Source organism: Danio rerio, chromosome 19 (genome assembly GCF_049306965.1).
Source record: "Danio rerio strain Tuebingen ecotype United States chromosome 19, GRCz12tu, whole genome shotgun sequence".
In the NCBI taxonomy this organism is placed as follows: Eukaryota; Metazoa; Chordata; class Actinopteri; order Cypriniformes; family Danionidae; genus Danio; species Danio rerio.
The window spans coordinates 12,608,318-12,630,869 of NC_133194.1; the positions used below are offsets into that span (position 1 = coordinate 12,608,318).

Sequence of the window (22,552 nt, forward strand, 5' to 3'; positions counted from 1 at the left end):
GTTCAAACCAATCAGCGCGCTCTATTGTGCAACTTCATTAACATTCATTACTGTCACAGTGTTTAGACGACAGAGACGCCACGTTGTATTGGCAAAACAAGCGTGAACTGTTGCTTTTATAGTTTGCTGCAGTTTTGTTTTCGTTTTCTCTCTGTGAGAGCTCAGCTGGAGTCGCGTGTGGATTAAAAGTGTACGTGACGCTCGACAACAATAACTTACGTGTCTAAGGAAGAACATTGTTTACCTGAGGCTGTTCTTATCTGCAAACGCTGAGATCCGGATTCGCTTGTTGTCTTCTCTTAATAAAGACGCGGCTCTAGTTGCTGGTGATTGTCCTGACTCTACAGATTTGGTAAGTGAGCGACCAGTGCTCTTTGTTTATTCAGTTTGTTCGTATCGAACTAACTATTGCACCGAGTGTAAACATGTTAGCACCACAACCAAACTTTAACCTCGTGTAGGATTTTCACCGCATTTTGTGACCGGAATAACACATGCGGCTTTCTGACACTACCTGCCGAGTGCATCTAAATTTCCTGGAAATGTGGAGGTTTTTTTTCTCTCATTCGCCGTGCGGTATCAAACATTGCATGAAAAATCCACGCTTAGAGCAGTTCCTCGAATCAAATATCTCGTTTGTCGCGAGGGGCATGAATGAATCCCCTGAATGAAAGAGCCAAACTGCAGTTAAAGTCCACCATTTAATAATTTGGCAAATAATTCGACTACAGATGTCCATGTAAACACCATCACTTTCTCCCGTGTGTGTGTGTGTATGTGTGTTTTGACTCTGAAACTCCCACGTGCCCAAATAGACACTTCCACACCATCCCACTTTAGTTCCTCCTACACTCCTCCCTAAACAGAGCTGGACACGCCCACTTTTCTGACTTTTTCCAAAGTAGAGGTGTGAAAACACCCTGCTGAAATGAGGGGGTTTCATGGCCCTTTAAGAATACTTAATGCATTCAAGTTCCCAGCTATCACTCGAGACGATTCAAAAATAAGGAACTTTTATTCGTTTAAAGGGTATTTCATTGTGTTTATTACATCCAGCAGATCCTGAGGCTATGGCATCTAAAAGCAGAACTATACAGAAATATGTGTAAATGTGTTTTCATAAACATGGTTATTGCAAATTAGCTATAGAGGAGCATAAATAAGAAGTTCAATAGGCTTTTCTGACCAGTGTTACACACTGTATTCTTTGCCATCAGAGGAAAGCTCATTTTACTGTAAAGGTGGATGCAAAATAAAATGTCAGTCTTCACAGTCGTACAGTTTTCACAGGTTAAAGCATCCATCTGCCAGGAACGCCAGCTTGAAGAAAATTCTATCATCACTCACCCTCATGTCATTCAAAACCCAAATGGTTTACTTTTTTCAGTGGAAAATAAAAGAAGACATTTAACACAATGTTCATGCTGCTCATTTCCATATAATGCAAGGGAGCCTCTGTCTAATATGTCTGTTTGATGACTAGTCTACACAGTCAAAATATCTTTTAATTAAGAAGTACCATATTCATGGGCTTTTTCAGTTCAGAAAAGTACTAAACATAGCAGTACTGGCAATTTATTACCAGGTTTTTGTGCTGTAATTTACAACACCATCAATGCTATATTCCTTACAAACTATTAAAAATATGAATTAAAAAGTCACTTTTTTTTTACTTTTAACATTAAACGTTGGAGGACAGATCAAGGTCCCATAATGTGGTTCCATAGCATAAATAGAAAAAAAGAAAAAACTTTAATTCACAGATATTTTTTGGACGTGTGTTTGGAATATTGTGAGACGTGTATTCGTTTTTTGTGTATTAGATGTGTATTCGTTTTACACTGACAGCCAAATTTAGCCTTGATTTTGCCAAGATGTCAGTGTTTAAACATCCATTGATTGTCTTTAAGCACAACTTGCTTGCTGGGATATTAGTATGAAGAGTGTGGAGAGGAAACTACTACAAATGTAAATGTTGTTCGACTTTGTATCTTTTCCTCCACAAAGTTACCATATGGCTTCATGGCTTGCAATCACTTTTCATTCATTTTCTTTTTAGCTTAGTCCCTTTCTTAATCAGGGCTCGCCACAGCAGAATGTACCGCCAACTTATCCAGCAAATGTTTTACGCAGCAGATGCCCTTCCAGCCGCAACCCAACACTGGAAAACACGCATACACTATTGCATTAACACACAAAACCTACGGCCACTTAAGCTTATTCAATTCACCTATACCATATGTCTTTGGACTGTGGGGAAAACTGGAGCATCCAGAGAAAACCCACGCAAACACGAGGAGAACATGCAAACTCCACACGGAAATGCCAGCTGACCCAGCCGGGGCTCAAAATAGCAACCTTTTTTCTGTGAGGTGATCGTGCTACCCACTGCGGCCCCATGATGCCCCAATCACTTTTGGTTTGTGTTCCATTCAAGAAAATATGTCATCAGCCCACATGGAATCTGGGTGCACAAAAATCCACAGATTCCAGCTGATTTTTTAGCCCATCATTGAGTATATTTATTTAGTTGTGTAAATGTGTATTTAATTTGCATTTGTAATTAGGGCTGCACAGTGGTGCAGTAGGTAGTGCTGTCGCCTCACAGCAAGAAGCTCGCTGGTTCGACCCTCGGCTGGGTCATTTGGCGTTTTTGTGTGGAATTTCCATATTCTCCCTGTGTTCGCGTGGGTTTTCTCCGAGTGCTCCAGTTTCCCCCCTCAAGTCCAAAGATGTGGTTTAAATGAATTGGGTAGGCTAAATTGTCCATAGTGTTTGAGTGTGGATGAGTGTGTATGGATGTTTCCCAGTGATGGGTTGCAACTGGAAGGGGATCCGCTGCGTAAAACATATGCTGTGAAAGTTGGCGGTTCATTCTGCTGTGGCCACCCCTGATTAATAAAGGGACTCAGCTGAAAAGAAGATTAATAAGTGAATGCATTTGTCATTAATATATTAATTCAGTTAAATAATTAATTTCAGTAATATTATTGACAAATATGAAAATGTTCATATGATTCATTTACAATAGAGTTTGTGAAGTAATGTTTTCTGTCATTTAGTAGATTTGTTTTTCTAATTGGATTTGCTTTGTAAACATTAAATAAAGGTAAAAACCGCATTATTTTTCATGTATTTGTCATATAAAGTTTTTAGTTATGATACTTCCAAAATCATTCTGGATAAATTCACAGATTTTTTATTTTTTTTTACCAAAAAAAAAAAAAAACAAAACAAAACCTTTAGCACTTTTTTTTTTCTTTTTACAAAAATTCTGTGCAGAAATAGCAAAAAAAGTGAGCAGATTCTGTCTGGCCCTAGTCATCAAGAACAACATGAGGGTGAGTAAATGACAGAATATTCCTTTCAGGTAAAAACCAACACCTTAAATGATTGTGCTTTGGACATACAAACATTTCCTTGTAATTCTCCTGGTCCTGTTATCAATAATTGTCAAGTCACCTGATCATACAGGTACTAAATATGGCCTCACATTTTTTCCTTCAGTCTTACAGTCAGCTGTTTGCGTTATGACTTCAGTGATCTCCGCAGCTGTGGCGCTCCTTGACTTGCCACAGCCACAGATCTGCGGTGGAGTGCACTGACTGCGGTGGTCTCCGTGATCCCATGTATAGAACTGTCAGTGTCCTGTGAATCCTCACTGTTTTGGGACTTTGTGCTGTCCTGCGAATCAGGCTTGTGTCTTGTGGCCCGATTTTGTTCCTCTTTAAGCTCCAGGTAGGAGCGTGAAAATGTGTGAAATATGGATGTGACTGGGAACGCCATGAGCAGGATTCCACTCAAAATACTGCTGAGCGCCACCACCTGGCCAGGAATACTGCGCGGAACCATATCACCGTATCCCACCGTCGTCATTGAGATGACAGCCCACCAGTAGCTCCCAGGGATGCTGGTAAACTCCTGTTTGGCACCCAGCTCACTCTCGGCCAGAAAGACCAATGGAGAAAACAGGGCCATGGCCACACACAAGAACAGCAGGAGGAGTCCGAACTCTCGAGTGCAGCGGCGAACCGTCAACCCAAGTGTCTGCAGTCCCAAAGAATGACGTGCCAAACGCATGACGTAGAAAATCCGCAACGCTCGAAGAACTCGCAGGACCAGTCCCACTTTCTCCAGGTAGTTGTTTCCAGAGCCGGCAGGACGGTCACCCACAGACATCGAGTCCACTATTAGAGTGATGTAATAGGGCAGGATGGCCACCACGTCAATGATGTTCAGGGGTGTGCGCAGGAAGGTGCACTTGCTTTGCGTCTGGATGAAGCGGAGCAGGAACTCCAGGGAGAACCAGCCCACACACACTGTTTCCAGCACAAAGATGTTGTAGCACCTCTGGGAGCACTCGCCCTGAAAGAGAAAACAAACGTTAGTGAGGTTATGGCTTGAGGTTTCACATTCTGCTAAAACTCTGACAAATCTGAAATCATTAAGGTTTGTTATATGAGGGTTATTTTGTAGTGTACATGCCTCAGCATATTGGATCACTCTTAAAAGGCACCCATTTTATCCATTTTCAAGATTTAATATGAGTCTTTTGTGTCTCCAGAGTGTGAGTTTCAGCTCAAAATACCCATCAGATTATTTTTTATAGATTTCAGAAATGTGGGATTTCTGCTCTGAACACAATGTAGCTGTTTTTGCTTTTAATGCTAGTTCTCTCTGCCCACCGCTCGCACATGCCAGTCAGAGTGTGCCACTCTGCCTCAGATAAACAGCACAGTGACAGACATGAAGGAAGCAGATCTCACGTAACGTTTTATGAGAAATACTACAGTAAGAACTTTCCCAATGATTATTTGATGTATTTGTTGTGGAGTTAATTCAAGCATTTCTGCAATGATGAGCCACACACAATGTCATTACAACATTTACACACATACAGACACGCACATACAGCGCATGCATTTAGGTTAGCAATGTTTTTGCACAGCAAATTTGACAAGATACACGTTAATATCAACTGCTGTATAGACATCCGTTATGTTGATGTACAAAATAAACCTGATTTAACGTCCACAAACTGGAATTAAAGTGTGTTTCTTTAAAAATTGTACTGGCATGTGGTGATAAAGACGGCAAAATCGCTGTAATTCATTACAAACATTCTCTGTTTAAAAAACTTTTAAAATTCATTCTAGATCACATTTGTTGATGCTGGATGATCACAGAGTGCTCAACAGATCTCTTAATCCCAATTGCTTTGCGCACGTCTTGTCTTGTTGATATGATTACACGCGTTACTACGGTGACATGTTAATACATGGCTGTCAATCAATTCAATGAGCAGGGAAACTGCACTTCTATGGCAAGTTGCGGTGGGCCTCAAAATGGGAAGGATTTGGAAACTATTTTAACGTCAGGAAATTAAAAAAAAGAGACTTATTGTCTTTATATCACCCCAATATGACTGTGGATACTATACTATACCTACACTAACAGCTTACAAAAGACGATTTTCATTATATGTGTCCTTAAAACCTACTGTTTATTTCTTTTGTTTTGTTACTTTCTATTGCTTTGTCAAAGTTGATATTGCCATCTTGTTTATTTTTACTTATTTTTTCTTCGTTTGAGATTGTTTGTTGATACTCTTTGTTTTCATCCCCAGGGGATTTGAAGAGGTAAATGTCACGTGACTTTCAACAACCTGGGGTAGAGAGTAACATCACGAGTTCTGAAATATTTTATTAATTCATTCATTCATTCATTTTCTTGTCGGCTTAGTCCCTTTATTAATTCGAGGTCGCCACAGCGCAATGAACCGCCAACGTATCCAGCAAGTTTTAACACAGCGGATGCCCTTGCAGTCGCAACCCATCTCTGGGAAACATCCACACACGCATTCACACACAACAAATAATTTAGCTTAACACAGAAACACCAACTGAGCCGAGGTTCGAACCAGCAACCCAGTGACCTTCTTGCTGTGAGGCAACAGCACTATACTACTGCGCCACTGCCTCGCCCCTGAAATATTTTAATTATTTCTGAACAACAAAAATAGATCAAGTGTTTGTTTTAGTGGCACAAACCAGCACAAATCGAGCACAAACGAATGTCACCAGTTTGGTGCAATTTAGAGGAAATGGGGTAGAGAGTAACATAACGACTCCCAAAATATTTTATTTATATCTAAACAACAAAAACAGATCAAGTGTTTGTTTTATCAGCACAAATGAATGACACCAGTTTAGTGTGATCTAGAGGAAATGGGATAGAAAGTAAAATCACGACTAATGAAATATTTTAAATATATCTTAACAACGAAAAAAGATCCAAGGGTTTGTTTTAACGGCACAAACCAGCACAAATCGAGCACAAACGAATGACACCAGTTTGGTGCGACTTAAGCAGGTCGCACACCAGAAGCGCCGCTTGGCGGCCCGCCGCGCAGCGCCACGCAGCGCCATGTATTTTAGAATTCTAATCATAGGTTTCTATCAGGATACACACACCGGCGCCGCAAGTCGGCGGCTGTCGGCGGCGCCCGGCGACGGCTCAGGACGCAGTTCATTTTTCAGCCGCGCCACAGAGCGCCATCTGATTAGTTTCGTGTTAATCTTAATCTCTCAGACCCCAAACCAGCATTTATTTTTGTGGCACAAATCAGCACAAAAGAATGGCATAGTTTTGGGGATTATTTGTTTTTACGGAGTGCCAACTTCATGGAGGTCTTACAACATATATGTTCGGTATAGAAACACACTGTCCTTGTATTGCACTGACCTTGTATTTTTCTGTTTGGTTAAAGTGGGTAAGTTAGGGTGTGTAAATGCTGAAGACTTGTTTTTGTTGTTATCTATATTCTTTTTCAATATTACTGTTTTATGGCACAGCATGTAGCAATGTCGCCTCACAGCAAGAAAGTCGCTGGTTTGAGCCCCTACTGAGTCAATTTGCATATTTGTGGAGTTTGCATATTCTCCCAGAGTTTGCGTGGGTTTCCTTCGGGTGCTCCCCACAGTCCAAAGACATGCGGTATAGGTGAATTGGGTAAGCTAAATTGTCTGTAGTGTATGTGTGTATGTCCTGGTCCACCAGGTAGGGGGTTGAGCATTGGGTTAACAACCAACCTCGTAAAAAGTAGATGTTACGATATGCCAACATGGTGTGGCTAAATATCAACTTCGATATAAATGGCCCTGGGAGTAAGTATGAAATGATTAAAACACTGCAGTATTTACTATAAGATATCAGAGAAATTGTTGATGTAGGTAAGTAAAGTAATCTTTTAGGCAAACATTAAGATAAAATTTAGAATTAGTTTACATGTCTGAGCTTCATTAAAGCCTATTTCTAAAAGTCTGCTCTCAACTTTCATAAAACTCATTACACAAACACATTCATTAAAAAGTACAGAATTCTAAAAGCTTTTGTATAACTTGAATAACTTGTAATTACTGAACACTTGAAGTCTGCAGCTGTCGTACTGCCCTTGATTTCTGAATAAATACACTTCAGAAAATATTTAATAAATGCTGAAGACAAGCTTCTTGGACACCAGACAGATTTAATAACCCTGAATTTAGTTTCAATAGCAGTGAAGGTCATCATTGAATGTGTGAGAGAATATAAAGATTTGAAACAACAGTAAATGTGCCCAGATCTGACCACCCACCAGTATCAGGACAAAACTGAACTTAAGTCAACTCAAAAGAAGTTATAACTCTCCTACTGTGCATGGGGAAACAGCAGAAATCTGGCTTGAATAAGAGGCTGGCTAGAGGAAAGGCTCCAAGCCTAAAGTTTGCCAAAGGCATCTTTCTCCACAGTTTAGATTAGTTTGGCTTCAACGCTACAAGGAAAAGAACACAATATGATAAATTGAAAAGAGTGAAGAGCACACAGACTTCTATAGATGCAGCAGGATTAAAAAAAGAAGAAGAAGACACTGATGGTGAATAGGGTAAAAATTGAACTAATGTTTATTTAAAAAAAATTTCTACATAGTTTGTTTTTGTTTAGAGTAATTGCGGAGCATGTCAATCATTGGAAAATATTTCACAGAGTTCATATTTATTAAAGCTCTCAGTTTAGACTTAAAAAAAATGACATTTGCTGTTTGTTCAAACTACTTATTTAAATCAAGCTGAAACAACACAAACATAATAGTTTCGGGGGGCCAATTTAACTCTTTTATGTTCAATCCGATTTAATTTAACTTTATTCCTTTATGCTGTCTTAACACAAATCATTTAGTTTACTCAATTGTTCCTGCAAATGGGTGGATTTAACCAATAAGCGAAATAAGCAGCCGCTTACGTCCCATTTACACAGGGTGTCAGTGTTAACGGCTCCCATTCACTTTGAATGGGTGACGTCAAGCATTGCCGAACTGCATTGTGGATCTGTCGGCACCGCTTCAGAGGCGTTGCTCGCTGCAGAAGTTGGGACTAGCTCAAATTTTTCAAGCGCCGACGGAAGCGTCAGCCAATCAGATTGCTGTATGCAAATGCACCAGCTAGACAGTGGCCTATTGGTGACTGAATTTAATTTGCTGATGCTGCTATGATGATTGCGTTAGCCCCAACTTCAGAGACGCCTTCAGTCAAGCGTTGACGCTGAAGCCCCGTGTGAATGGGGTGTTAGGGCCTCAGGAAATTTGGGCCCCCCCAATAAATAGCTAAAAGATTAAATTATACACATAACATCATTTTCTATCATATTTTGTATGGTGAGGGTCTTACATATTAAATTTTATCGTAATTAACCTTTACTCAAATTTGTCACACACCCCTAATCATGGAGAAGTCCAGCAGACAAGTCAGCTAAAGATTCAGATTTAAGAACAATTTATTATTTTTGATTTATTTATTTATTCACAGAACACTGTAAGAAAATGCAGGGTTCCACACAATTCATTCATGTTGTCCCAACACAAACTGACTACGTTAACACTTTTAACAAATTTATGTGGATTGAACATAAAAAAATTAAGTTGTCCCACTGAAATTGTGTTGATTCAGCTCATTTTTAAAAAGTAGTTTGGACGAGCCTAATAATTTTTTTTGAGTGAAAACAAATCACTTAAAATGTAAAGATTTCATTAAGATAAAACATGAAAAAAACAAATTCAGTGATAAAAAAGACAAAATAAATACATAAAAAATAAATACAAATGGTGCATTTCAGGGCTCTTGGGGCACATGGCTGCAACTGCTTGGGGCCCCAAAATCACTAAATCTGCCACTGTCTGCAAATATAAGTAGACTGAACATAAACAATTAAATTGACCCCCAAAAAACCTTGACAGTTGTGTTGATTAATATTATTTTAATTAAGTAGTTTGAACAAGTAGCAAAAATATATATATTTTAGTGTACTATCAGAAAACGCATATGACAATTTGCAATTAAATATTTGAAAATAATAATAATTAGTAGTGGTACTGTATGTTTTTCAGAGGATCATCAATTGCCCCATAGCAACCAACATTTAACTATTAAATAGCTTGTTACACTCTAATTATCGACACAGACACTGTAAACTGATTAGTGGATCAAACGGCCATTTCTGCATTAATGGGCACATTAAAAATGACACTGCAGACCTTAAAGTCGCACTTGAACTGTTTGACGCATGTAATGCTGTTTCTGAGGGAATAGACTACAATCCTGCAGGCAATCCTGCTTAATTACAAATTACTTTGGGGACAAAAATGAATCAATTCCCTCTAAAGCCCTGATGGAGATGTATTAATGAGCTTCATCCAGACAATATGTTTTTCCTGTCACGGATCAGACAGGCACTTCGAAAAACCATGGCTAATTTATAAAAGGTTTCATTTTCTTATAAGCCCTGCATGATTCACAGCATCCCCTGGAATAATCAGCTTTTTGCAAGCAGGTAATGAACTTCATTAATATTTAAAGGCATAATTATATGTGATTATTGCCTAATAATTGAAAGTGTTGATGGAAAGTATGTTTTGGTTGTTTTGTTATTTAAGTTTTCCCAAGTTAAAAGGAATATCTTTATAGTTTATATCCTCATATGCCCCAAAACATTTTTTTTGTCAAATAAAAGAAGATATTTAGCAAAATGTTCAAGCTGCTTGTTTAAATACATTGAAAGTGAATGGTTGACCATTTAAGTTTTCAAAGAGCATCATAAAAGCATCATAAAAAAAAACACTCCATGCAATTTCTTCATGTTGTCCCAACTCAAATCAATTAGGTTAACTTAATACTTTTTACAAAATCAAGTGAATTGAACATTAAACAACTAAGTTGTCCTAAAACATAATTATTGTGTAGTTTCAACTCATTTTAAATTAGTTTAAACAAGCTGAAAAAGAAATGTATTGAATGTATAATGATCTGCTTAAAATTTGAGTCAAAAAAGTTATTTTAAATCATTTTATGTTGCAGGATCAGGAACATTACTATTTCATTTCATTTCATTTATTACTGTATTTTATAAATACAAAAATATTACCAAAAGAAAATTCTAAGTATAAAACAAATAAATAAATAGTCCTTACTTAAGGTCACAAAACTTGTGAAATTGTGTTAGTAAAGCATTTATACAGACTAACTACATGCCTGAAAAAAGAAGATGTATACATGTTAATTTTGAATAGTTTATTAATAATTTACTTACGCATTACACTCTCAGAAATAAAGGTACGAGAGCTGTCACTAGGGTGGTACCTTTTCAAAAGGTACACATTTGTACCTAAAGGGTCTATATTGGTACCTCAAACGTATATATTAGTACCTAAAACATTTAAGAGGTACAATTTTGTACTTTTTAGGTTCTAATATGTATCCCTGAGATATTAATATGGATAATGTGTCAAACAATATTCAGATTGGGTCAATTCTGTGCAATGACAGCCTTTGACGCGCTCCCAATATTGTTTACCGCTACTCTGAATATTCAGTCTGAAATAGCATGTGAGCGTGTAACCCAAGCTCATTCTGGAAACGTAGCCCCGTGGACGTTTCAGGAGACCGCAATTTACGTGGCCGGAGGTATGTACGGCCGCGTTTAGTTTTTTTTCGAGCGAACGCTGTGGGGCGATGTGGCGCCGCTCCGCTCCGGCTCTTCGCGCTCGCCAGCTAACGGCTCGCCTCCGTGTGGAGGGCTTTCCCGCTGCAACCAGTTTGTCCGCTTAGCTCGCAGCGTTACGTCGGCGGAGCGGAGGCCTGGAGGAGGAGGAGCCGGCCGCGGCAATGACCGGGATCGGGTCCGGGGAAGAGTGGTTCCAGAAATCAGGTAAGATGAAAAACAGAATCCAAAAAATAAGTGGCGAGAACGCGGCGGGATCCGAAAATGCGCTCGAAATCAAAGACGAGGGCTTTTGCTTTTTTTTTTCTGAACAGCTTTTGCAAACCGTCGCTTGGGTTTAGGGAAGGAGGAGGAGGAAGAGGAGGGTGGCCGGGTCAGCCGATCGGCCGGCCGCCCGGTCGATCGTTCGGTCGTTTAGCCAGTCAGTCCGATAGACGGTCGCTCCACAGCGGCCTCCGGCGGCTTTTCATGCGAGAACAGCGCGGGCGTGAACGGCGCGGGCTCCCAAGAGGCGCTCAAGACGCGAAAAAGCGCGCACAGCAGCCTCTCGCTGATCCGCGAAAACAAAAACTGCTCGAATACGTACCTCCCGGGACGTATTTCGCTGTGCGTAGAAACGTCCGCGGGGCTACATTTCGACAATGAGCCCAGGTTGCAAGTGTGGCTTAGTAATAAGTGAAATTCCTGCACGCCACCCGGCCAACCACTACATACACTTCTAACTGCGAATGAAATGGGTTGTCTGCTGTTGGTCGCGGTGGGCGCGCTCGCGTTTTCAAGAGGCGTAGCTTTGAAACACAGTCCGTCCCTGCCGTCCAAAGCTAATATGCTACCTGATTAACATTTTGGCAGATCACCTACTGCACCTTTAATTCATTTAATTAAAACTAATTTTAAGGTAAATGAATACAGTGTGTCGTTAAATGCAAAGCTCCTTTATAAAAAAAAGAAAAATACTCTGCAAGTTCTGAAAGAGATCAAGCCCCAGGCATTTTATGAAGAAGTATTGTAACTCAAAAGTAACGTAGCACATTACTTTCCATAAAAGTAACTAAGTAACGCAACTAGTTACTCTTTTGGGGCGTAACTCAATATTGTAATGCATTACTTTCAAAAATTACTTTTCCCAACACTGTTACTAATGTCTATCAATGTAGAGTTAAAGCTTAATGAATGATGAATAAACTGTTTGCCAGTGCCTAATGAATGATTCATAGATTCCAACATAGCAAAATTTCTCTGGCCCAGCTCTGGCCCACACAATCAGGTTTTGCTTGGCCCACATGCCGCAGTGAATTACGGTACATGACTGGACCAAATCTGGCTTCCAGACAAGGGCCAAACACGGACAATATCTGGGCCAAGTCTCAGCCAAGTTAATAACTCATAACTGGGCCTGAACTGGGCCAGATAGGTTGGTGTGTCACGATTGCAATGAAATTGATAAACCCATGGAGTGATGCACTTTAGGCACACTATGGGCACGCTTTTTCTCAAAGTGACCTGATTGGTAGAATTTTTTTTCTTTACTCAAAAATGATTTTAGTGTATTTTAAATGTGGGTCAAGACTGGCCAAACTCAAATGACCCACTTATCAAATTTTTAAATCTGGGCGAAATACTACGTTTTTCATCTGGCCCAAATCTTGCGTGCCGCCTTAAAGACGGTGCCACCTCTGCCAAACCCGGGCCATGTTTGGCCCACATGCTGTATGCCAGTGCCGGATGAATGCCTGCTGTGCCAGCTTTATGCCAAATCTGGGCCAGAATTCTTTGCTACTAGGGTTATAAAGTGTTACCAAATGTTCTTAAGTTATGAATAGATTGTGTCGCTTTGATCAGAAACTTTTTGAATAAGTGATCGTTTTTCCTCTTTTGTTCTGAACTTCTGATCACATTAAAATCAGACATTTCCCTGTGTGAGGGAGTTTACAGGATAAGAGGCCATAATTCAACATAACTGAACTGAAGGCACATGCTGATCCAGCACTTTCCCCACCACAGGCCTGTAACGCATTTCATCAATATCATCAACCATATGTTCAGTTAATTCACTTCACTCATCTCTTTTTCCCAGCTGTATAAAACAGTTTAGCATCAATCATTCACATTGCATCATAATTACAGGAAGCTCAGATTGCATCACTCAGCGATGCAATGCCAGTCACAATGCACTCAATGGAGTGAGTGACATCACTGTGACTGGTAGGGTAAGGGGTGGGGTTAGGTGAGGTCATTAAAAAGCATTGGATGCAGCTCAGATTGCACTGAACCAGGTCTGCATGCAGACCCCTCTCTATAAACCTAACCCAACCACTAGACCTGCTACTAAGTTTACGTGAATACCACCTCAATAATAGCAGATAGCAGAAAGTGTTGTTTTGCAATACAACCTGAACAGGATAAGTGCGATGCACCTAATTATAACTTTTTTCGACAAGTTAATGACACATAATATAAAGTGGAATCATAAACTATAACCTATTCCTAAGCTTGTTTTTGTAGAAAAGACTTCAGAGAACTGCATGTGGCTATAACTTGAGAATAACCGCCTGGAGTAACAACCCCAATCACACCTACATGTGTCAGTATCTGCATTCCATGTGAGGCAGTAACAATGAATCAAATGGCGTTTTACTGAGAGGAAGCTATTATTTTTTTTAACGGATGTAAGAGTCTGGCCCTGCAGTGTTTTAATTACTGTTATTCGCCATGAGATCCAGCAGAAACAATCACACAGCCCTCTAACATTCCCCACGCTTTCTGAAGCCTGTCAACTTCAGATTCAAAGAGCTGCCGCTAACAACTTCCTTGAATTTCATTTCCAAACTTCAGAGAATATCTGCAAAGCCTTTGCTTTTCATTTGTTATGAATAAAGGTTTTTTTTTTTTTTTTTGCATAAATTGAACTGTCACCTAGAATGTCAGCGTGTTGCCGTAGTCTGACATATGAAAAGTCTGAGTTTCAAAAGATTATGGAAATTATACACTTAAAGTCACCATGAAATCAAAATGTACAGTTCTTTTATATACATGAAATATTGTTGATTCTTGTGGATGATTCATCTATGAACCTCATTATTTTAAGTCAATTCTTGTGCCATCACAATCATTAATCAATTACTTTCCCTCTCCGCTTTAAATAAATTTTCTTCACTTTCTGTCATGCACAATGCCTCGAGGGCAGGCAATTTAGGGTCTGTCTTGTTGTTTGTCCCTGTCTTGGTAATGAGTAGTTTGAACAAATATCAGGAAATTCTCCTTTCTGTTAAGCTAGGTTCACATCAAATGTGGAATTAAGTATTCGCATAAGTAAAATAGACAGTTTTTACAAATTCAATTCAATTCAATTCAACAATAATTGTGTAAAGCCTGGTTTATACTTCTGCGTCAAGTGACTGGCGTAACCCACGGCGCATGCAACGCGCGTAGCTATGCATTTATACTTTTGCGCGCTGTCTCTGTTGGTCTGCATTAACACTTCCGAAACGCTAGTTGGCAGTGAGGTGTAAACGTTCCTCTGTGTCAAGTTTCTTCGCTGCTGTGTTGCTTTTCCTGAACACTTCCGGGATGTACAAGTGGCTCAAACTCGCTCATTTTGAGGCAGGAACCGGCGGACATGCAACAACTTTAACTATGAGGTAAACATAAAACAAAACTTTCCATCCAGAGCTCCTTCACGGGACTCCACACTTGTAAACAATCGCTCCATCAGGCTCGCACCATTCACGCAGGTCTCGGTCCCGCCCAGACTCGTCAGCCCTACCAAGCCGACCAATCACAGAGCTTGCGCTACGCGTCGTTGTGACGTGTAGTTAAATTTTTTGAGAGGTGCACGTCAGTGACACCGACGGCCACAGCGAAGGGCTATACGTCAGCGCCGTAGCATATGCCGGCGTTTGACGCAGAAGTATAAATCAGCCTTAATGCACATATGTACTTTTATTTTGTAATCTTAATTATTGTCCTAGCCAAATTCCACCCATCAGCTCTCACCCATCATAACCTCCTAATCTTTACCCATCCGTTGAATTGGCCCTCCCACTGTTTCTCCTCTCCACCTGCAGCAGGTGTGTGGAGAAAGCATTGGCGACATTTTCCTGTGAATGCCGTCACATCATCCTGGTGGATGTTGAACACTGGCGGTGGCAACCTAGGTTCATTATTGATTTGTACCCCTGTATACAATTCTGGAGAGTGCGAAATAAGTCCTAGGAGGTACTTTTTTTTCCGGTTGTGATTTTTGTGAATCTTTTGCAAAGCTTTTTCAGATCTAATTTTTTTCTTTGGAAGTTCCCAACTGATATTGCTTTTAAAAAGCACCGCTTGACCTGATCTCCCTCTTTCCTAAACCAAACCGACAGTGCTTTCAAAAGCAATCCAGAAAAAGAAAAGCCCTCACAGCAACCTGATTTTTACCCCCTTTTCAGATTTTAGCATGTTCTCACCCCGCTTTTTACTTATTTAATTTTTTGCCTTTTATTTTCGTTTTACCTGCTTTCTGGAACCGTTCTTCACCAGACTTGAACTTCGTCTTTGTAGTCAACTCCTCTCTGTGTCTCAAGTCTGCTGATGTACTAGGCCAGCTACTGGGCAAACAGTGGAAAAGCCATCCACACAGAGGTAAGCGGTCTGCTGGAAGCGCTAAAAGAAACAAAAGCCAGCTGTGATGTGGTACTGCCCTGTAGCATTCGTTTCAGAGACAAAAGGCACCCATACTTAGTACTGGCTACATAATTCGCGCTCTCCAGAAATGTATATGGGGGTACGTTTTCACGAGGGTAGAGGGGTACTGTGTTGGGTGGTGGTGTGGACAGACCCGGCCATATCATTGAAAAAACCTTAGGTGTATGGCAACACACAATAAAAGAGATACAGATGTGGCTACTGATAATATGCAAGTGAAGGAACGTTACCACACTCAGTGCTGCAGTGCTGCAGTGCTGCGCGGCACAGCACAAAATGGTCTAACACAAGAAAGACATGACCAGCAGGGGGCACTTATGTAACATAGTGAACATACTGAACTGATATACTGTAGCAGCCAGAACATGTGAGCGGTGTGATGCTCCACTAGGCATATGCTTCATGGTCGTGCGAATAAAAAAAACATTTATTCAACATATCAATTGTTGTAATGGCCAGCGGTGTTGTCTCTGTTAGAGATTAATTCTTAATAAACTACAACTCCTAAAACTCTGTTCTCATCAACTCTTACAGCAGCTGACAATAATACAATAGCTGACACACAGTTACAGCTGTGGCTCATGATGAACTGATTATAAGGACTATAAGTACACGTCACTTCCACTTACACATTGCCGAGTCTTGTTTTATTACTGAACATTACGCATCGGTTTTTCCAGTTTCTTTTCATATGTTTTGATTCTTGCCCAGCTCCTCGTGTTGATTCATAGCCACCTAGTCTTTCCTCTCGCCTGTGTTTGGACCACGACCATTGGATTACCCTTGTGCTTTTGATTTATTCCTGTTCCTGTTCATTTCCTGTACAACCTTGCCTTTATTTTTTATTACTTTTTTTATAACAGTTTTTTATAAGTCCAAAACAGAACAAAAACATTTATACAATCTAAAAAACATTTTTATAATTATAAAAATATAAAATATAGTTTATAATAATTATAAAAAATATTATATTATAAAAATAAGGAAAAAATACAGACGAAAAAAATAAATAAATAAGTGAATCAATAATAAAATAAATAAAAAACAAGTACCAATCCATCCAAACATGCACCCTTCATTCATTTTCTTGTCGGCTTAGTCCCTTTATTAATCCGGGGTCGCCACAGCGGAATGAACCGCCAACTTATCCAGCAAGTTTTTAAGTAGCGGATGCCCTTCCAGCCGCAACCCATCTCTGGGAAACATCCACACACACATTCACATACACACTCATACACTACGGACAATTTAGCCTACCCAATTCACCTGTACCGCATGTCTTTGGACTGTGGGGGAAAGCGGAGCACCCGGAGGAAACCCACGCGAAGGCAGGGAGAACATGCAAACTCCACACAGAAACGCCAACTGAGCCGAGGCTCGAACCAGCGACCTTCTTACTGTGAGGAGACAGCACTACCTACTGTGCCACTGCCTCGCCCCCAAACATGCACCATATAGAGTAAATAATATACATCAAGTTTTACTTGATCAAACCCAGAGTAAAATTGTCCATGCAATATAAGCGCCCTACCTTCAACTTTAAAAGACAAGCAAGGAAGAAGCCCCAGATTTTTAAAAACTTTTTAGAAGCATCTGCCCTAGCAAAAATTCTTTCAAGTTTAAGAGCAGCAACCATTTAAGTCAGCCATTTATGAAAAGTAGGTGGTAAAGTGGACTTCCAATCCATCAAGATCTCTCTTTTAACCACCACCATACCAAACACAATAGATGTTTGCTGATTATGTGACCATGCTAACACAGGGTCAGATCACCCAAACAGGGATAATTCAATATCTGGACTAATGTTTTCTCCTAAAATATTTGAATAAAACTGAAAAATATTATTCCAAAACTCGGAGATCTCAGAGCAAGACCAAAAAGTATGAGCATACGTTTCCTCCTAGATCTTGCATCTGTCACTGAAAAGGGGAAACTGAAGGGAAATTTTTATTGAGATTAGTTTTGGTATAATGTAGCCTATACCACTTTAAACTGTATGAGTTGTAATCTTGCATTACTAGAACAGGTATGAATACGCTTCAGCCTCTCTTCCCAAGTATCACTTGAAATGTTCATTTCAATATCCTCCTCCCTGGAGGATGCTTGGCCATAGGAGGTTCACACAAAAGATTGTATACATTATGACAGTTCTTGAAGCTCACCTTGCCTTTAATAAACTACTTTTGAATCTGCAAGCCTGTCAGTTTCTGCTTCATACCATCAATGATCAAGCCACAATTTTTTGCGTTTTTACTCTTTGTAGACTGTATTTGTATAATGGAAATGAGCCTATCATTGTCAGTCAATCATCTGCAGAGTTCTCCAATTTCATCAGTACTTCTCACACTAATTTTCACTGTTTGATAAATCTGGTCGTACAGTACATACAGCACATCTGACTGTCCTGATCTGCTCAGGTAGAAGCAGTTTGTTGTGGTTACATAACTGCTCTTAGGATTAAAAGCCCTCTGTCCATCATCGCCTTTTTATTTCCTTCTAAATCGGGCAGCAATTCGGCAATCATCTTTGACAGTGCTCTCATAAGTCTCTTGCTTTTTCTCATTCTCTCAGTGAGGGTCAGTGTTTCCAGTGCTCTTCTGTCTGAGTGTGTGGGCTTCAGTGTCTGAGTGCTCGGAGCGGGATTTTGGAACTCTAGAGCCCATCAATATGATTGGCCTGTCCTATACCGCATAGAGATACTGGGCCTTATTTTAATCTAAGTGCATAGTCTGAAGTGCATAGTGCAGGTTCACTAAGGACATATCCGAATGCACTTCTGCTAGTTTAACAATGGAAAGAAACAGTCAGTGCTCCAAGTGCATGGTCCAAAAAGGCTGTCCAAACCAGTTTGAGTTAAACACAAAGCAAGATATACTGAACAATGTAGGAAAGCAGCAGCTATTTACTTCCATAAAAGTTTTTTTTTGGATTGTTGATGGCTGCTGGCTTCAAACAAGCTTCAAAATATTTTGTTTTCTGTTCAAAAAAGGAAAGTAATTCATAAAACCTTAGAAGCACTTGAGTGTAAGTAAATGATAAGTGAATTTTCAATGTTTAGGTGAATTATCTCTCATGAATCATAAATATATTTTGAGAGAAACATGGAATAAACCACTTTACAGTTTCATCTCCCATTCTAGTCACGTCACATTTTATTTAAAGGTACAATGTTCGCTATTAAAAAACCATTAACTTTGAATTTTGCCTCAATAAACTACTCATTTGTGTTTATTTATGATTAATAGTCAGAATTGCTGCTTAAACTAAAGTGTTACCCCCACTCCCCTTAAAGGGCCATGACACCCCCCACTTTCGGTTAAAGTCTACTTCAGAATTTTTTCAAAAGATGCATGATTAATGGGCGTGGAGCTCCGCGAGCATCGGGCAGGAGTGGGTGTGGCCAGCAGGGGAGAAGGGGAGCGAACAACTTTGTTGACAGTTAGCTCACAAACTGAGACACAAACCGTGAGGAGACGCATGAGTTTATAGTTCACAAAGTTAATATGCAAAGAAATAAACAGTAATTTAATGCCCTGCTACATTTGTTATTCGTAATTTCATATACACATAACCATAATTTATAACATTATAAAGATAAGTGTGTTCATGTAAACACTATAAATGAGGATTCTTCCTCGATCCCCGGGTCTAAATTATAAATCTTGAATGCAGACTCAGTGCAGCAGGTCTCCTGACCTGCCTATTTTAACCATTAGCCCTGCTGGTAATATAGAGGATTTAGGCAAACACAGCAGCACGGCGATGTGTCTGAATGCGAACGAACTCCTGATAAAAGTCAACGTCCGCCATTCTTCAATTCTCGCACTGCTCTCCCGACAAAAATCCTTGTAGCACACACACAGCTTTATGATCGGCCCTGACAAGATCGCAGGGAAAAACATGCAACAAACCCTGTGGATCATGGAAACAAACACATACGAGCCTTCATGAATGGCTATTGCGTGCCGTTGGTCTGCGTCTCACTCACAGCTTGCTTGAAACTGGCAGGTCTGCCTTCGGAAAGCACGTGCTCTCATGAATAATTAAGCAGCCGGCTCTTCTCATAGGATAAGAAAACTCCGCTATGAATAATAATGAGAAACCGACGCGTCATCATTGCACTTGCAGTACTGCGCTACGTGGCCGATTTTGATCCCTCCCCAAAAATCATTTTAAACCCGAAAGCTGAAATTAGCTGACAAAAGCTCAAAATTATCCAGTTTTCCCCACAATTAAAGCTGACAGGTGCTAACATTGTCTTAACTGATGCTCAACACACACAAATCTGTTAATATAAAAAAAAAGTTCTCCAGGGTGTCCTGAACCTTTAAGATCCAATAATGATAAAATAATTAGACATGTATTTTATTTGTCATATTACTTCAAATAGGTAATTCTGGCCCTGTTCACACCTGGTATTAAAACGCGTTTTTTATCGAACCAATCCCAAAGACAAAGCAGACACATTAGCGTTTACACCTACCATTTAACTGTGTGTCTTCTGCTCATTTTCGACCACTTCTCTACTGATTTTATTGAGGAGAGGTTCTCTTCCATTAGAGGGGGAGGGAATCACAAGGGTCACGTTGATGCGCAGTAATATTACCACAGAGAGCAGCTGTTAGTGTTGTTAGTCTTAAAGATGCTGCACAACACACTGAGAATGTTTACGTATCGGATTTTTTCAGTTATTTCAAACCAGTGGACAAAACGTGCAACTAACACATCATCATAAAATAAGACAATGGAGAAAGACGAGGAGAGCGAGCACTTTCATTTCATTTTATTTTCACACACTGATGACATGCGCAGTCAGTGGGCAGACAGAGTGCAGTATTTAGAGGCTGTTCCACCACATTCAACCACATGTGCATTCAAACTATAAGAGCAATCTGACCAAATGTGTTTTTTTATTTTATTTTTATTTTTTTTAAGGTGGACAATCTCAAAACATTTCAGACACTATTCACATCTGTACTTAGCATTCTCCACTTGCAATCAGGTCGTCAAATATGCATCCTAAAACCAGGTATAAACAGGGCCTCTGTTACATGCAATGACTGTCCATTAGGCATGTTTAAACAATAATAATCTTTTATACGGTAATAGGGGAAGGGGCATTGCCAAAAGCTATGGGTTGTTTCTCAATCCCTAGAATGCAGAGAATGGACACATCCGCATGGAGATCGTTCTTCCCAAGTTCCCCCAGAAGAACAAACGCAGAAGACACGTCCTTTGAGAAATGCGATTCTGTGTTCTTTTCTGATAATCATGTGACCTTTATGCATTTTAACAAAACATTATATAAACATTACAACAATTTATAGTTTTTTTCTTTTCAATAACATGCACAAAACTCTTGCAAATATACTTTGCACAATACAAACAAAACATATTTTAAAATGAATTTAAGCTAATAAACACCCTTAATGTGTTTATGCCTTTATTAACCCTTTGATGCACTACGCATAAGTGCATAGTAGGTTTTTTTTCTATACCTATTTTATATCTTGTGCGTCAAAGGGTTATGATTGTTCACCATCTGAATTAGACAAACTACTGAGATAAATAACTTATATCTTTAAACTTAAATAATAAATAGTTTTATAAAATGCTGCATTTTTTCACCTCCTATATATTTGGCCACAATGACATCTGGGACTTAGGGACTACTACACTCAAGTCTGCATCAATGCACCCTTAAAATCAAAAATGCATCCAGGTTCTTCACGTGTCTTCTGTGCTTGTGCTCTTGAGTTTTGGAACTGAATTTTGGCAGTTGGTCCCTTAAAAATGCATATTGAGAAACATGGAAACAGACAAAAATGCTGATGAGTGTCACCTGTGTGACACACCGGTCTTGAGTTCCACAGAAGACTATCTAGCACAACAGTACAGTACCAAAAGAGTGGAGCTAGACTTGTTGCTGAATGCTGTATAGTTAACAGAGAATCGTCAATAGCACATACAACAAAGCAGGAGAACAACAACACAAGTGCCATTCTTTTAAATGCTCAGCAAAAAAACAACACTGTAGTAGTACAATGACACAGCAATAAACCATGCTTAAACAAAGCATGGTTTGCATGACAAAGCAAAAATCTTCAGCTAGTCATATTTTGCAAAAATAAAATAAAATAAGCCACATGGTAAGAAGCAAGAAAAGAATCAATGTCCTCCGTTGTTCATTTTTTGTGCACATTCACATGTTAGACTGACTTGGACCAAATCATACTGCAGGCCAACTGTATAATTATTTACTGTACCACTCAGTGGAAACAAGGCCTATGTTGTGCTGGATGTGAAAACGATGCATTAGTTGGACAATAACTAGCAGCAATGTTAGTGGGAACTCAACCACCATTCCATTTCACTTAGGATGCGCAACATTTAAAGATTATAATTAATACTGATAAACATTAAACAGCAGTCACAACGTTTGTTTATATTTTATTGATAAATCTAACTAGGTGAAATATTACCAAGTTTGGATCAGTTTGGTCTTACTTTAGTCTAGTGGGTTACATTCATTCAATCATTTTTTTTTTTTTTGGCTTAGTCCCTTTTTTTAATCCGAGGTCGCCACAGCGGAATGAACCGCCAACTTATCCAGCACGTTTTACGCAGCGGATGCCCTTCCAGCTGCAACCCATCTCTGGGAAACATCCATAAACACTCATACACTACGGACAATTTAGCCTACCCACTTCACCTGAACCAAATGTCTTTGGACTGTGCAGGAAACTTGACCACCCGGTGGAAACCCACGCGAATGCAGGGAGAACATGCAAACTCCACACAGAAACGCCAACTGACCCAGCCGAAGCTTGAACCA

The 22,552-nt window shown here is 39.7% G+C and overlaps 1 protein-coding gene across 3 annotated transcripts in view; it reads right to left on the bottom strand.

Moving 5' to 3' along the window:
• Positions 1 to 996: 996 nt before the first annotated feature.
• The window catches only part of kcng2 (potassium voltage-gated channel, subfamily G, member 2), a 56,479-nt gene continuing 34,923 nt past the window's right edge, over positions 997 to 22,552 (bottom strand). Inside the window, exons 3-4 of one of the 3 annotated variants that reach the window (XR_012394937.1) lie at positions 2,938 to 4,365; positions 1,834 to 2,098 (exon numbers count right to left, since the gene is read on the bottom strand). Coding sequence is in view for 1 of the 3 variants with exons in the window: in XM_685808.9 (XP_690900.2) it covers positions 3,529 to 4,365 (837 nt within the window). In the remaining 2 variants the exon portion in view is untranslated. Of the gene's footprint in view, positions 4,366 to 22,552 lie in introns of all 3 variants that reach the window. The other 2 variants (XR_012394938.1, XM_685808.9) reach the window with 2 other exon arrangements.